This window comes from Phlebotomus argentipes, unplaced genomic scaffold, assembly GCF_947086385.1.
Source record: "Phlebotomus argentipes unplaced genomic scaffold, Phlebotomus argentipes genome assembly contig_5, whole genome shotgun sequence".
NCBI classification, from domain to species: Eukaryota; Metazoa; Arthropoda; class Insecta; order Diptera; family Psychodidae; genus Phlebotomus; species Phlebotomus argentipes.
The window spans coordinates 6443940-6461883 of record NW_026776165.1 but is presented as its reverse complement, the minus strand read 5'-3'; the positions used below and the strand labels follow the sequence as shown (position 1 = coordinate 6461883).

The window sequence follows — 17944 nt, the reverse complement described above, 5'->3', positions numbered from 1 at the left end:
CGCCTTCTCGCCATCCCGAGAGAGACCCATCAATCCCTTCCCATGTGCGCATTGTCTCTCCTATTGATTCCGAATGGTGGCGAAGAGTGGTATGGTAATTAATATTAAATGAACTAAACCATCCGTTAAAGGTCAGGTGTGATTTGTGCCAGTGAAAAAAAGAATCGTTGGAGAGTCCCACGATTTTTGTTATGTGGTGTAAAATGTATTCCACATACCACCTGAACCATCATAAACACTGCCGACGAGAGTTCAACGTATAAATGGTAATTTTCTCTATATTTAATTGCGTCCGATGCAAAGCGGGTGTAAATGAAATTGAAATTCACGGAGAATATTCTTCGCCCAAGAGAGTTGAATAATCTCCAATAAAAAAAAAACAGATTTTGTCATCAATTCTCTTCACCTGGCGTGATTTCACTTGCGACAAATGCGGCAGAACCTCTAAAGAGGGCTCATCCTCAATGAGCCCTATTATTTGCGTCTCATCGCGCTCCTCTTTTCCACTCAATTGACCTTGTGTTGATCACAACATAATAGAAATCTTATCCATTCGCATGATGAAAACACGCGGTTCGCAGTCTATTCCGCAAACCGAATTGGGCAATTAAGTGCGGAAGATTTTCTGCACATGGCCGCGATGTTTTGTTTGCTGAGAATCTCTCTCACAAGGGCCAAACAAAAAAGTGCCCCAACCTTTCGCCCCTCTTTTGCCAGATTATTCGTCTGCTCATTTCGGATTCACCCTCAATTGGGTGCGTGAGTAGGGAATAAAGCGAGATAAGTATTGGGAGAGGAAAAAAATCGTGAAAAGTAAATGAATTGAGAGGAGAGGAAAAAAAATGTTATTCGACTAAAAGCCAAACCGTTCGTTGGCCGCCGTTGGAATGATATTTGAGGCGAGCAGGTGATCGTCAGACTCCTCTTCGGGCCTTGGCTTCATGTGCAGGATTTGTTGTTGTACTGGGCGGACAAAGGTGATTGAATTCTGTGGCTCAAGTCCATCTATTTATGCGGCCAGGATTTTCTCCGGCAGATTTAGGGCCACTTTCAGTCTCGTTTTCTATCCTTTGGCGCGATGATGCGAAGGATCACCGAAGAGGGATGAAGGGAGAAAAATCAGGAGACTCCTCGCCCCTTGCCGCCCTCCACTGGAATACACACCGTGAGGAGACAATAAACCTGACACAATAATATAACAGAAAAAATGTGGATCGCGATCACTTTGGAACGTGTACGAGAGACGACAGGTGTTTTCTTGGATAAATGTTACTCGTTTTTTGGTTCCTCTCCACACCAGCTTTTCCATTGCCTCTCCACTTCTTTTTGCCGCGCGCGATGCACTTTCGGAAGATGATGCTCGGGCGCAAGTTGACCAGAGGACTCGCCGTACACACGGCGTCCAACACTCGAAAACGGCAATCAGAGCCTGCAAGAAACTACTTTCTAACTCACTGTGATTCCCAGAGAAACACACTGTCAATGACTATACACAATTCCTAGCGAATGTGCAAATTAGACTGACCAGATCGTGGAAAAAGACTGGGGTAATGTCAGATCACTAAGAAAAGTCTGTTCTTTAAAATGTATAAATGAGTAAATTTATTACTCACAATATGGAGTTCATTAAATAAGTAGTTAAATTGATATAAATAGATGTTTTAGAAGATTACGATAAAGTATAAAAATGAAAATTCTTCAACTCTACGTCAGTTTGATGGCAATATCTGTGGGATTTTCTAAGATGAGTTGCCAGTGAATGAGACGAACCTGATTTTGCCGGCCGAATTGCAGTCGATGATCATCAATCAGAGTGGATGCAAGAAGTTTTGCGCAACCTGATGAAATTATAAGGGCGAGCAGTGACCGAGGAAATGGGAAGAGCAGCAATGATGATAATCAGCTGGCCGCTTACAAAGTTGCACCACTGTATTAATTGTCTTAATTTCAACAAGGTGGAGAGAAATTCTCTTCATAACAGGCTTTTTGTCATTGAATCATCTGAGCATTTTTCCGCAGCATTCGTCGCGCATTTTCACGTTTTGTCCCTCTTCGGTGTGTTTGTGTGCAGCTTCTGCTTGGCCAATTGTTAGATTTTCGAAGTCGCGCATTCAGGACAATCAGCACATAATTCTTTGAGGCTGTACAGTTAGAGAAATGATCCCTCCTTTTTCAGCTCCAGCGAATTTGCATGAAATTGCAATATGTTGAGCAGAATGTTAAAACAAATTCATCACGATCAAGTTCTTTTTTTTCCAACACGAGATTATTTATTAATATATTGACTCTGGGGAATGGAATAAAAATTCAATATCCTTCCGACGCCATATGTCATCCACGATCATCTGACTTTGTCTCGCCGGGGCAGGAGGATCTCACGATCGAGAGAGAGGGGGAGGATTGCAGGGCAACAGAGACGACTCCTGCGAAGAAGTGTGGAACAATCGGGGTGGAACAAAGGAGAGTCATGTGCGTCTGATGGCCCTCATGCTGAATATCCCTGTCGTCTGCCGAGTGCACAAGAGAGCCAAGAAGTCAGAGACCTCTCCGGCACACCATCAATTAAGGGTGGGTTTCGTCTTCACCGTGTATAGCGTACAACTTCCACTTTTCTTGTGCGTCCTTCTCCGGGCCGTTGCTTTTCCTCCGTCTCAACTCTTCTTGCTCTTCACAATGCAGCTTTATAAATTCACCCAAGAATGCTCACGTACGCCTACAAGTACGCCTGCGAAGTTAGAAAAGTCCACCCTTTAAAACACGATATTATACTTCACATCAATGGGGTCATTCCTCGGAAGTGTGTAGCTTAGAATTTCACTAGAAGTTTGCATAAATTTACGAAGAACTTCCATTCACACTGTAGAATTAGTGTTAAGAATTCTTCAGCAACTTACGAAACTTTACAAATCACAGTACTTCCCCATGAATATTCAAGTCGCTTCGCTATATCTCAACTACATATTTTATGATAAGCATTTGATAATCTTCTCAGAACTTTCAACTCACTTTGTTGCAACCAAACTAGCAAAATTATATTCACTTAATTTTCAATATCGATTTTCCAATTCATTTCAGCATATTAAATGCAAGAATAGTGACAAAAGAGTAATTGCTCGGAAAGTGTGTCTTATGCAAACAACCCCAAAGTAGTTCTCGGAAAATATCGATTGCGAATCTCAAAGAGGTTATAAGTTTTAATTGGCTGCGACCGATTAAAAGCATATATGATGGAATCAATCAATACCGAAATTAAATCCGACATGTGTCCTCTCATGATGTTGCTTCCACGCTCTCTTTTCCCACTGTCTCTTCCCTCTCTTTCTCTCTCTTTAATTTTAAATTTAATAAATGGACTTCCCATTATTCTAATGGCTGTGCGAAATTGCGAGAAATTTCATTCACGATCGCGATGAAGAGCGCCCAAAAAGGAGATCAGATGATGATATGAGGGAACTTGTTTGTGGACTCTCAAGCACATCATCAAGCTCTCTTCATTCAACTCCTGGACATTGCGCAGCAACATCATTTAACTTTTCAATATTACCCTCCGCACGGAGGCCATTTAATCACGCCGGATGAAGCGATGAAGATATATTCTGACACACTTTTGCTCCCGCCAGTTATGTTAACAAATTCGGAATGTGAAGCATTCGCAGAATCATGCAGAAATCTCGGAAGAGGATGGAAAAATGTGAGACCGAAAATGACTTCCGCGATGATCCTCTATGCACAAATCTCGCCGTGTGTCACGGAGATTGTGACTTCTCGATTGCGTCCCAATCAAGATAAATTTCTCGTTTCACCGCGAACTCACCACGCGAATTGTCTGGACGACCGAGGGAAGATGGAGAGTACAAAAGTGCGCTCTTTGGGAGATTTTGCCAATGATTGCACAGTGAATTAGAGATTCATTCACATGTATATATTTGCAAAAAGACATGCACAATGCGAGTGAGGCAGTAAAATTAGATTCTGCCAGGCAATGCGACTATAATAGAAAAATCGCAACAATAATAATGTAATCAGTGGCTAATATCTGTCCGAATAGATGCAGAAAACCGTGGACTCTTTGGCGGCGCCTATTTTAGCTTTGGCTCACAACTGCGCACACAGAAGCCAAATCAAATATGAAAATTAAAACATGCTCTCACCACTCTCGCGTACCACATTGTGAATAGTAATTTAGCCCACAATTTACTGCACACAGTCATCTTAAATCCCAAGACTCGCATTCGGGAGCGCTGGCAATTGTGCAGTCATGCGACGCCACGTGAACTTACGCGAGATCGACTGCAATCATTCAGGAAATCGCACTTTTATTTCGTCATTCTACCAATTTCTAGCGCGTATTCATTGTCTCTCAATGAACCTCTGAGATAAGATTATCGGTATGTGGGTCAGGACGGAGGTAATTGCACTTAAGTGAAGTCACATCTTAAGGAGAAAAGGATAGAGTTCGACACTTTGTGGGATGTGTGATTCCAAAGTGCAACCTTTGAGGCTCAGTCTGTGTTTATTAAAATTAAAGATCCTCAATTTATACGAACTATAAACCTGCCAAAAAGTTGTTGTGGCAAATATTTGTATAGAAAACACTTGCGCAGTGAGCTAAAATTGGATGTGAGAGTCATATTTGAATAGAGATTCGAGTGCTGATGAGCTGCGCATTGGGGAAATCTATTAGTAACAATATCTAGACCTCCCAGGCAATGTTGCATGCTGGAGCATTGGTGAAAACACCCACAAGTTCCCCAAGAAGTTCCCATTTTTGCGCCACGAACGCGCACAATTGTTGATAGTGAGTCGATTAATAATTTTCATGCGGCAACAGTTGAATACCCGGTCTGTGGCAATAATGAATCACATGCATTTGTTGACAAGTATTAATACTCTGGGGGAGCTTTGCGACTCGGCGCACTCTTGCGACCCAGCTTCCGATCCTCGCATGGGCGGCAAGGGAAAAAAATGCCAGCCGTACAAATCTGGCTATCGCCAAGATCACTTTCAGACTTTATATGAATTTTATGAACATTTGATCGCTGGTGCGGAGCTTTCAATGGGTCTGCACGGAGAGAAACAATTAAAGTGGGTCCCCAAGTCTCTTGGCCGTTGTAGCATTTCTTCTATTGTTTTGTCATGATAAAATAATAATTATTGGCTTATTAATTCACAAAATGATTTCACTTGGAAATTTTGCCATTCAAACGACATTTTGCCTACTCTTTGCCTGGATTTCCTATGGCAAAATGCCATCACAGTGCGCGCGCGGTTTGGGGCGGAAGACGCGAAAAAACAGAAGGTTTGCCAAGAGAGTGAAGAAGGAAGGAAAAAAATCAACACAATCTCTTATTCGCAATCATCGCACTTTAGTGCGCGAGTCTCAAGAGTGCATTGGACGCGGAATTAAAAGTTTCCCTCCAAATGCATTATGTTACGCGAAGCGTCTTCCTTTTTCGCCCCTTCCTTGTCAAGTTCATTTGTACAGAAAATGCTTCTCTTCGCCTCTGCGCGTCTTCCCCATGACAGAGGCGCTTCGCAAGCACGATATATGTATAGTGTATATGCTGCAGAGATGGTCCGTTTCACACATGTCGATTATTATTAGGGCACGCGTCCTAAAACAACCAACTGACGATCATCGTTTCTCTCTTCCCATTCAGATACGGAACAGACAGTGGACATGTGAGAGGGGAAAAGGGGGAGAAAATGACAGAGAGAGGGCATTCGAAAATTTCAGTGTCACCGTAAATTGAGGATTTCAGTGCAGCATTTAATAATTTCCCGTTGATTTGAGACATGTGTCTCTCAACCCTCAGGGGCTGTTCTGGCCACGACAATCTTCCCGCCAGGCAGCAGCGGTTCAGGAGCGCCGCTACTTCCCAGCCACAAACTATATAGACACTGCTGAATACCAAGATCGCCTACGAGTCTAGATTTTTGCCCTTAAGCATCAAACGTCATCAACTAAAATGTTTCACATCATTTAGCCACTTGTCCATTAGTCAATTCGTGGCTAAAATTGTTCCAATGTTTCCTTAACAAGATGTGGTGTGAATGAGCTGTTGTTGTGGGAATACTATTAGTTGCCGTGATGACAGAAATGAGTATAATTGGGAGAAAAGCCTCAAGAGCGGCCATAACTTAGTCCAATTGCGAGTGGCAACATAAGGTGCAATTGAAGTGATCCGAGAGTTTCAGCCATTTGGACGATTTGGACCCACAAAGGCGAGGCAACCCTTCTGGCCTGGGGAAGTCAATGCACGCGCAAATTATTGCTGGCGTTGGCCTCAATGTGCGTTTCCAGCCGAAGAAACGGCACAATAGTGCCCTTTTGCCCATCACATTGACTCTCTGGCGATCAATGCACTCCGAAAAGTGCACCGATTGCTTCACGCTGCACCACATTGGCCATTTGCTATCGTGCGGCGGGCGCATTTTTGCGGAAGCAACTATAATAAAAACGAAATTACTTTCCTCCGCAGAGCCCCCGAGACAGTCGCTGTGCGTGGCACATGTTGGGCGCCCCGAAAAATCAGCTTCAGAAATAAAAATGTTGATAATTGACAAAGAGGCAGTGAATTCGGGAAGTTTGCTGCGCGGCTCAGAATGCCTTTCAGCCGCGACAAGGTGGATGCACCGGCAGATTCACCCCGGCATTTGGCAGCGAATAACGGGGACGACAATTTGCCTGAGGAAAGGTGATGATCATCACCTTCCTAAGATCTGTACGCACTGCGCATGAGGCCTCAAGTGACACCTATAGACAGACTGCTTTCGCAGGAGGACAATTCCTCGTCAATAGCAAAAGGAGGTGAAAAAGTAGTGCAAGTGAGAGAGATAAATAATGATCACACACGATCACTGATTGTAACGCCGACATTCATACTGTACAGATGGCAAATTGCATTCTCTTATTCGCCCATTGTGTTCACCTTCTTTTTTACCCCGATCCCTCAATTATTTATTAATTTTCTCCCGTATTTTTGCACATATCAACTGCAAATTGGGATGCAATTGACGAAAAGAGTGTTAGTGTCTAATTAATTGAACTGTCGGTAATTGATTGATATCATAACTCATGCTTACAATAGCGAGATCAGCCATCTGTGAAAATCGATCGAGTCACGATGTGGCAGCTTGTGAAGGGATGACCAGTGATCAATTTGTGATTCCACCCCCCAAATTCTGGGTGACGCTCAGACGCATAAAAACGCTGATCGCACCCTCGAAACTCAATCAAATTTTTAATTTCGCCCAAAATCACTTTACTCCATATGGCAGACTCGTGAAGCTTCTCCGCACACGTGCTGCACCTCAAGCCATGATCACAGGAAAAAAAGGGAGCAAGAGCAGGAGAGCGTGTGCTAGAGGAAGAGGAGAACATTTGGAGGGAAAGCGCGCGCGAGCCTTCGCCGCAACCGTCGCAAGATCGTATCAGGATTTGTAAGGAGAATAAAAAAAAAAAGCTGAAGAGAGAAGAATTAATTGCACCAAAATGTGGCCCAATATTTGTGCATGTGAGGTGAATTTCAATTAATGAATCTGACAAACTAAGCTTTTTCCGCTGCTAAGGAAATTTGAGTTATATCTGTAACAAGAATTCATACCTGTATTTTCACGAAAGCATATTGCTAAATACAGTAAAGTGCCAAAAAAGTACTGAATGATAGCCTTAAAGTCGCACGACAGAAGGAAAGCAGCCCAATTAATACAAGAGTTCATTGTCAAGAGCCTCTTTTCGCTGTTCAATATTAATTATCTTCCTTCAATTGCACTCAATTCCTCTTGTGCAGCCCTTCTTGGTACACGTGCTGCTGGAGCAAAAAGTGACAGATGTGATAAGAAATTTATGGACTTTTTCCCCAAGTATGTATCGTTCGGACACTTTCCTTGCCGCTGGGACTTTTACAACTAATGCCTACCGAAAAAAAAGTGCACACGGGAGTGTCTCGATGGCCCCATAATTTCACTAATAACCATTGAGGTAAATTAAGAGAATGACAGTGACTGTCGTCACTTCAATCTTCGGGTTAATTGGAAATTAAAGTGCAACTGAGGAAAAAATCGCATACAATTAATATATGCAATGCTGAGGGAAGGGGGAAAGGTGCTGCTTTTCTGCTTCCTTCCACAAATCGTCACCACTTTGGGTTCAATGCTTGTGTGGAAGAACAGTGAAAAAGGGATGGAAAAGTGTGCGGATAAATCAGTGGAGCTTCCAGAAGCTTTTCAAATCCAATTTGTTTGTCGATGCATTTGAAGAGTGGCACAGAGTTTATCCACCTCTCTTCAAGCCCTCCTAATCCACTTTACAATTCACCTTCGAAGCCCCACAAAGCCAGAGAGTCACTTCGTTCTGCTTGGGTTTGATGTGCACTAAGGGAAAATGGGTCTTTGTTTGGTGCTAATTTTGCCAAATCCGCATTGGGAATTGAGCAATTTTGCGTGCTAAAATTAAACGAGATGTTATAGAGGATGATTGCATGGCACGTGGATTGGCGGGAACGGTGAAAAAGAAATTGCGTTGAAGACACTCGTTAACAGTGAAGGACATCGGAAAATGCATCGCCACCTGAAGATTATATCATATAATATTTGCTTGACCTCAACGAGCAACTGCGAATAATTCACATGAATTAATAAATTGAAAGCGATTATTACGCGTTTCGCGCAGTGCCCTGATGAACGGTCAGAATCCGCAGATCGACACGTGCCTTTTCCCACCTTTTCCATTGACACAAGAACAGGTGAATTTGTCGACCCTGCGCGCGCAGACGCGCATTTCCAGGGCGACTCATCAGTGCAAATAAAATAGTCGTTAATTAACTGCCATAATCCGCGCAGGCTGAAAATTGGGATTTGCGAAAATGTAGGGAAGACAAACATTGGGAAGTGATTAAGTGTGATTTATTCGTGCTCTTCTTCGGCCCCCTTCTCATGAGAGCTTCTGGAAAGCGTCGCGCAGCATTTGATTGCACAGCGCCGCGTACGGATTCATCTCGATCAGTTGGCCACGAGCGAACTTGCTCCCGAGATTTGTGGCGGCCTTAAAGTCATCGCGAGCGGCATCGTCGTCGCCATTCTTGCGATGAAGAAGACCTCGCTGGCACAGGGCGCGACATCCTGTCCGACCTGTGCCGCCAGACAACTGAAGAGCCATCTCAAGATCAGCGAGAGCAGCTGGAAAGAATTGAAGGCTATTAGGAATAGCAGAGACTCGTCTTGCTCTAAAACAATGGGCGGAGCGTTTGAGTGGGCGTGGCCTAATATCTTTTTATCATTTCTGAAGATTCTGATAGCCTTATTCTCGTAAAAATGTTGAGATATAAAGAAACTCTATCAAGATTGTTAGCAATCTTCATCAGTAGCGCCTCTAGTGGTGACCAGACAAGCTTTTAGTGTTCATGTTTATTATTAGTTTATATTGAATGTTATTCATGAGATAAGTCTGCATGAAACATAATTTGCTGCCAGACATAGCTTTGCTGTCGAAACTATTTATCATCGTGAATGAACCTTTATTTCAAGACACACACCTTGATCGTTCCCGAGAAGTCGATAAGCCTGTGCTCGATTGTTCCATGGCGCACGCCGCGTTGGCGCCACCTCTATGGCGCTAGAGAAAACATCAACCTGCCGCAAAGTCAGAAATTAAAACATCGCAATTGCTTTTAAACCACCCCTGAAGCTCACAGCTTTGGCCAAATCTCCACACTCTGCCAACTTGATCGCCTGTATTTCCCTCCTCACGGACTCCTGCACTTCCGGCGTCGGCTCCTCGTACGGATCCTGAACGTCATCCGAGAGGCCCTCGTCGAAGTTCCAATCCACGCCCTGCTCGGCTCCGCCGCCAATTTGGAAGGGGTTGAAGATGGAATCGAGCACGGCTTTGTCTCTGTCGCTCAGGAATTCACTCAAGGCCTGCGGCATTGTCACACTGCACTGAATTTTCCACGTTCAACCTGCGCGATGATACTGACGGCACTGAAAGTGAATTCGCAGTTAGAAGTCTCATTTAAATACTGGACACCTTGTTTGTCGTCAAGAAAAGAATATATTTTTCAACAGCGCGCCAAAGAGATAAACAACAAGTGTAACTTGATTTCACGACAGAACTTCGTGCATGTTGAGTGGATGTTGGAAAATTTTGGATGAGATTCAAGCAGAAGTGGCGTGAGAAATTGACAAATGACGGAAAATCCCTTCAGTTTGCTGACATTTTAGGCCACGGAATTGATGGGCTGAAAGCTGCCGTGGGAGCAAAGTGGAGGAGCTTCTTCTCTCCGCGTAACCTTAAAATGACAAGTTTTATTATGAAATTGGGCGAATTTCTTGCTCGTAATCCGCCAATCTTGTTTTGGGTTACACTTCGCCATTAGCATATGCAGAGTGGCCGAGTCTCTCTTGTCAAAATAACTCACGTCTAATGAGATTCATCAACCATAACCAGCGAGACGCATTCGGAGGCTCGTCAAACCAATTCGTGTGATGTCACACAATGTGATGAAACTCTTCCTCTTCTCCTCATGTTAAATAATCCACACGAGAGAAGACAACACCACGCGAAAGTCATTAAAGAGATGATGATATGAAATCTTAGTAATAAACAAAAGAGCAGTTTGGACACAGTCAAACTTTCTGAAATTGTGAAAAAAATGGAGAAAAATGGAATGAAAAGACAAATTTGAATTTTTATATTTTTATAAACAGTTTTATTATCTAATAATAATCCTGTGAATTTTCATCACTGATAAACAAGTTCTTTTTTAATATCTTCATTTATGTTAATAGATAATAAGATGAAACTTAACATTTCTCAAACGCGATGACTCACAATTTTACATTACTTGATGGTTTTCACTTCTTTTCCAATCTGTTGAAAATATTCTTCATTCGAATTTTTTATACCTTGTCATGTAAATTGATGCTTAAAATGTTCTGATTTATTTGAAAGTAAATATTTGGATGATTTTATGGAATTTCTTTTTTTTTTGGAAAGAAAATTGCGATGTTTTCTCAATTCTATTTCACTTTTGTAATCACAAGCAAACTTGCTCTGTTTTGTTCTATTTCACTCAGTATCCATTTGTTAGTAATTTTACATAATAATCTCAATTATATATACACAATATGTACAAAATTGCTTCAATGATAAGTATATTAATGCGTATAGTTTATTTTCTTTTACTGGAATCTTGGTAATCTGTCACTTTATAGTCTTGGAAATAAAACATTCTGACGTTTTGGATAAAAGTCTCCTGATGCTGATTGATTTTCTCATCCTGTCTATCTTCCTATTTAACATTGTTCATCGTCAAATTTACATAAGACTCACGTGAAATTCACTCTCACCATTGTTTTGCACAGTCCTCGGCTGAGGTTGCGTGCCTCCTAAAAATATATCCTTATAAAAAATAAATTAGAAAAGTCTATTAATATTCCCTCTATTATTCACCATTAAAATCCTTTTTTTTCTTTAAGCAATATTTTCATGATATCTCTTTTATTCCTCTTTGAAAATGAAAAGAAATGTGACTCTAAGGAGGTTTTCTAGACTCTCTTTATCTTCTTACAAATGAAAAGTGAAGATCGGTGGTGTTTAGATGTATATAATTTTGTTTGTGATACACTTTTTAGAATAGAATGTCTTTTTGATTTATTTTGTAAAGATTCTTTTGTGTGTGTAATTCCTAGGAAAAAATTGAGATCAATTTGAGTTGAAATATGTAAATTGCTCTGGCAATTTTTGAACAAACCGAAAAGGAGACGAAAGCAAAAAGGAGAATTTGTAAAAGGGGATTTAATGTTAGAATTTGCTCATTTCTTTATACTTTTAAATGTACTTTCGAATGGCATTTTAAGAAGCATTTATGAGGCAATAAAGTAACAACGAATAAATGCGTTGACTATTTCTATTTCTTAATTCCTTCCTCTCGGTAATCATTTTATAATTTATATAAAAAAATCTACTTAATTACAGCGTCTCTCCTTCTACATTTCTCTTGTTTATTCTTGTTCATTATCGACAATTACTGGTACATAAATAATGTTTTCAACCCTTTCATCGCTTCATTCTTTTTTATAATGTTTTTTTTGTTTTTTTTTCTTATTACTTCTGTTATATTTATTTTACACATTAGCAGACTATAGCAAAATTTGCAATATGCTTAAAATATTTAAATTGATGTTTACTTATGTTTTTGTTTGTTTCAATTCAAATATTTTATACCCAATTTTTTTCATAACGATTCATTACTTTAAAATTTCTTTTATACTTTGTCAATAAAACGAGCTTTAAAAGGCATTTTCACATTTATATAATCGTTTTTCTTTCTCAATATCCTCTTCTGTTAATCATCTCACTGCAATCAATAGTTACTTATGATTTCTTAATGCATCTTTTCTTAGCTGTTCAATTTCACGTAGTTTAATTTTACCACTACATTCAAAGACGAAAGAAAAAGAGATGTGACTTTAAGAAATTGTATTGCGCAACTTTTACAGCAATAATTTTATCAATCTTTGCTATCGCGATTCTCTAATATAGTAGTTTTGCGCCAAATTTTGAACACAGCATATGACTAATGAGCTGCAGATTTAATGCTAATAAAATGAAGTCACCATTCTGTTATACTTAAACTCTCATTTTATACAAGAGGAATGAGTGAATTACGTGAGGCATTAATACTTTCATAATTTTCTTTCTCTTCTCGTCCATTTTTTTGAATTAATTTTCATTTTATATTACATACAATGTGATAAAAGTGAGTCTGTTTAGTAGTGAATGGAAAATGATGTTATTTAATTCGATTTAGCAAGCTCCCATTTACACATTAATTATTAAAAAGTTTTTCCTTTTATTAGCTTTGTTGCCTTAATTTATCATTTAATCTTTATTTTGCAGTTCTCAGAACATTTCTGTTATTGAATTTTTCTTCTGTTTTTCATTCGAATGACTCTGAATTGTGTTGGTTTTTTTTGGTTTATCTTAGAGAATGCATTTTGGCTTGTGAAAAACATAGTCACATAATTTCAAATATATATTCATGTTCATATTCCTGACTTTTATTAAACTTTTTTTTAATTTCTTTTGACTAGTCAAGATGCAAATGTCTTTTTTTCTTTTCAAATTGGATATCTTTCTTCGTAATAACTTGTGTATTTTTGGCGATTGCTCACGAAAAACTTTTTTTTTCAAACTTAGTGTTGGAAAAACATGTGAAGAAAGGTGAGATTATCACACAATTGTTAGATTTTCCAAGAAATCATATTCACATAATCACTTTCCTGACTGTTCTATCCTTAAGATTCGAACACTTCCTTCTTCGTCTATTATTTCTTTCAAATGTTTGTATATTTAGGAAGAATTGTGATACTCTTGTAGTGTGTTGAAGGTACAAATATTGAAGGCTTTTCACATGTTTTCTCTTTAATACAAACTCTGTGTGGAGAATTTTTTTTTCCTTTAAATAAGTGTGTGAATATGTTTTCTAATTTGCATGTCCAAATTGCTTTCAAATGTTTATCTTTCTCATATAATTTTGGCGATTGCAAATGCTAATTTTTTTTCGTATCATTTACGCTTATTTTAGAGGTGTAATTTTCTTTCAACCCTGTCGGCTAGAATATCTTTATAAACATGGTTGTCCTTATGGGTGTCATAAGAACATTTACCGCGTCACAGTAAGAGAAATGATGTTGTAGAAATGAGAGGGTTTGACGAAGAGACATCTACGAGAAATGAAAGTTTGTGTGTGGAAAAAGATCGAGGGCTCAACGGAAAAGCTTCTAGTCACACGATAATATCGAAAGCTCAACTGAGTGACACATTAAGTAAATTGTAAATCACACAGAAAAGCTCTAAGATCAACATTATTTACATTTATTGTGCACAATTGCATCAGTTTCTTCCGCTCTTAGGCTGATGAGCAGCCAATTGCGTCATCTTTCACACTTCACCCGCAATTAATTGGGGAAAATGTTCCATCTTTGGTTTTTCATTATCCTCTTGCAAAATCATGCTCACACAACACATCTTCTTTCCTACACATCCAAGCGAGATCCCAACACTCTGTTGCTCCTCTTTGCGTCTAAAAACTTCGAGACAGAGACAGAAAGTAAGACAGGGACGAAGACAGTCAGGGGAGAGAAGAAAGGACAGGTGAAAGGATACAGAAGAGTTATTTGGCGGTCTGGTACGCGGTAAGGTCGATCCCCTCCTGCGGTGGCTCAGGATTGCGAGGATCGCTAGCCGGCAGGGCAAGCAAATGTTAGGCCTCCAGGAATATCAGTGCTGTGGGCTTCGGTTCCATGTTGGACTTCTTGGCCTCCACCACGAGAAAGGTTATGTCAGGCTTCTCTCTGCTCGCGAAGCGCTCGGCAATCAGGCGAGCCACTTCCTGTGGAGACAAAGCATAATCACGCGGTGAGAAATTCGACTTTCACATTGCAGACACATCATAAATGAGCTCAACAATCGACCGTGATCATTGCGAGGCACTTGATTGATTTCACAAAGGTCATTTGCATGCAGCAATTTTTGAACTTCAAACAGCTTTTCTCTGTTTTTTTTTTGTTGCACTTCAATTACAGGCAATTTCTATTGTGGAATTCAACCTCGATTTGAAAATAAGGTGATCTATTTGATATTAAATTTTGTGAGGTCATTCGCAAAACTTGATTGCCTTCTTAAAGATCATAATTCGCCGCTTGAAAAAGTATGTTTTACACATCAATTTTAGCTCCAAAATGTCCCAAAGTTAATTCATTTTCTGAACTTAATTGCATTTTTCTAATATGCTCTGAATTCTTTACGACATCTTTCTGCTTAGCTTTATCTTAATTCATCGCAATTTCATCTTGAGCAGCAGCAGTTTGTCTTATCGTCCCAATCGCGGGTTAGAGAACTCATTTCCTTCGAACTCATTCGTCTTATCACTCCGCATAAGGCGGCAAAACTTGTCTTCCAGCGTGACACAGTGAGCTCACCTGATGGTGCAATCCCTCCACCTTGTTTCCGTCCACCTCGAGTATCAGCTGGCCCACCTCGAGGCCGCCGGCCTCGTAAGCCGCGCCGTGCTCGTGAATGTTGATGATGCGCGGCAGTGGGTGCTTCGTGTTGGCGCCACCCTCAATGGCGATGCCCAAAATTGGCTTCGACTTCTTCACCGTGATGTGCAGATTGCCTCGCTGGTCAGGTACAACGCTGGCGCAGTGGTCGGGATTCTGCGGATCCCCAGAGCCGTTCTGCTCCAGCGACAGGCGCTGCATGGACTGGTGGCGGCGCACGCCCTTGTCGCCCAGCAGGCCGCCGCTGTCCTCCTTCATATCGAAGCTCCGGGACAACTTCGTGGCCAACTCCTGCAAGAGGCAGCGAGAGATAATTTCACTTGTTGCCGCGCGCCACATTTCTCCGCGCTATTCTCCGCGAATGGCAATCACATTACTCTAGAAATAAAGCCACTTTCATCATCTTGTGCTGCTGCAAAAGTCACTTCTTCGCTCGTCTTTGCTCATTCACTTTGCGGACGAGCCTTGGATAATTACATTTGTGACAACTTCTGGTGATGCAAAGTGATCATAAAACGACAAGACAAATCTACAGAGAAGGAGATAATTTTTTCGCCCCTTTCCCGCGACAGTGGAGACAAACACGCAAAAGCTCCCCACGTGGTGATCAGGCTTCACAGAGAGGGAAAATAAATATTTATGGGATGCATTCGACGTGCGTCAACCGGTTGAAGATGCCGAGAGAGTGTGATTGGGTGTGTTGGATAAATTACAGGGAGAGGAGACAGAAAAAAAGGGAGAAATTCACTTCATTTGCCATCGTGATTAACATAGATAGCATTTTCTGTTTCTTTTGCCAACTCTAACAACAGATAATTTGTTTGTAATCATCAATCATTGCTCAAGTTGTTGCTGGACAATTTTACTTCTCTCTCTCTCTCTCTCTCTTTCTCGTCTCGACTTTTGCTTCTTCAACACAAGCTTTTGGTTTGCAGTGAAAGTAAATTTTTAATTTAACTCGGCAAAAGTGTGTGGTTGAATAATCGACTTCGTGACACTTTTTCGCTTCAACTCAGTGCAGACGAAGAAATGTTTCTTCGCGTATTTCGACACAGTGTGTGACATTAGCTCAAGAACAATGCTTCTGCTGGCAAATTAATGGTACTTCGAACTCTTTGGAAGGCGATAAGAGGTAGAAACTATTGCCTGAAGACTAACTTTTCACTGTGCTTTGAATACATTTGAGTATTTTGAGCGGAATTTGATTATACTATTTTGTCACCAACTGTACATAATCGACAGATTGTACACAGAAAAACAATATAGCGAATTGTGAGGCAGGCAAAAAGGAATTATCTAGCAATTACACCTCTTATTTGAATGGAACAAAACAAACAAAAAGAAGTGTACTGAAGTTGGGGTTTTCATGTGAACTCTCTGTGGTTTCTGATGGTTATAAGTTTCTCAGCTTCTAAATGTTTAGCTCAGCTCGCGCTCACTAAATGCTATTTTATATGCAGAATTGAAGAGACACTAAAAATTGTTCTACTTAGAAACACATCTAGAAAACACATGAAGAAAATGAAACTAACTTGAGTAAATGAATACAGAGGAAATAATATGTACAGACTATCAGATGAACGCTAAGAAATGATGCTGTTGTCGCATATTTTACTCCTTACATTGGGACATTTATTAACATTTCGCTTTAACACTTTTTTCGCCGCTTTTGTCTGTGAAATGTGACATTCGCTATGATCTATAGTAAAAAGGCATAAAGTCATCAAGTCAATATTGATCAATGAGAAAATTGGTCTTGAAAAGATTGTGGGTGCCTCATGCGATAAGTGCAATTATATTGAAAAAATGTTTCTGTAGTCTTTTTAGAATATTCATGTTTAGTTTTATTCGTCAATTTGTTAGGTTGAAAATTGAAAAATTTAATTCACAACTCCCGGAAATACATTGGAAAAATACTAATCAGAACAGAAAGGAAGGAAAAAAAGAGTGTCCATTTATCAATAATGGAAAGAATCATGGAAAAAATTGTCTACAGAATTGGTAAAAAATAAAAATATGGTAATACTGGAAAAATATTAAATTTAGCGGGGAAACGAAAAATCACTTAAAAGAATAGAAAAAAACTTGAGAAACCCTCGTGTTTCTTGGAGTGTATCATGTAATTTTATTTACTCTTTTTTTAACTTCTCTTTGAGAGAATTGCTTTATTATGTGAAGAAATGACAATAAAACTGTCTATGGTTCATGCAAATTTCACTAGATTAAGAACTGTCAAGCCACATTTTGTCATTTGACAAAAAAGGGGAGATCAAAATGAAACACAATATTGATCAAAAAAATAAACTCGGTGAAGACAACTCATTGTGTTAAAAGAAGCATCCAAAAATGTTCTACGTGGCCAATATTCGAGAAGCAAATGGACACATTTTCAAAGTGACAAATAAAGATAATTAAACCATGAGAGAAAATGTGATTGACCGTGCTCCACGAGCTTACCTGTGATCATTTTCTTTAATAGAGGAATCAATAGAGAGAAAACAGTGCGAAGAGCTTTTCAAAAGGCGCGTAAAACACGACAATTTGATACGTTTTTGATTCTGTTTTGAGTTCTATATTGAGTGAAAATATTCCTGATTGGAAATATTAAGCATATTAACACTAGATTTATCAGAACATTATAAAAAGGCCTGATGAAATACAGACGCTGTTAAAAACTTTAAGCATATTTTGAGAAGTAATTGAGAAAGCCAGAAATTTTCTGCCAGTGTTAATATGCATTCAATTGACATTTCGATGAAAAATGATCAGAGATTCTATAGGCACGGCAAATAGGAACTGAAAAGAAAAATCTTTACACAGAAAAACTGTTGACGAAGCAGACTTTTATCAGTCAAGAAGGAAACCATAAGTGATA

General features: G+C 39.9%; 2 protein-coding genes across 2 annotated transcripts in view; both read right to left on the bottom strand.

Annotated features, from left to right (window-relative positions):
* Positions 1–8893: 8893 nt before the first annotated feature.
* On the bottom strand, positions 8894–9982 carry LOC132266178 (tetratricopeptide repeat protein 36 homolog). Its single transcript, XM_059767029.1, has 3 exons — positions 9694–9982; positions 9537–9633; positions 8894–9180 (listed from the first exon to the last, which is right to left on the bottom strand). The coding sequence occupies exons 1-3, from the start codon at positions 9928–9930 to the stop codon at positions 8936–8938; spliced, it is 579 nt and encodes a 192-aa protein (XP_059623012.1). The 5' UTR covers positions 9931–9982; the 3' UTR covers positions 8894–8935.
* A 701-nt stretch (positions 9983–10683) lies between these two features.
* The window catches only part of LOC132255888 (uncharacterized), a 37529-nt gene continuing 30268 nt past the window's right edge, over positions 10684–17944 (bottom strand). Inside the window, exons 17-18 of the mRNA XM_059752059.1 lie at positions 14989–15360; positions 10684–14399 (exon numbers count right to left, since the gene is read on the bottom strand). Of these exons, the coding sequence (XP_059608042.1) occupies positions 14271–14399; positions 14989–15360 (501 nt within the window). The 3' untranslated portion in view covers positions 10684–14270. The remainder of the gene's footprint in view (positions 14400–14988; positions 15361–17944) is intronic.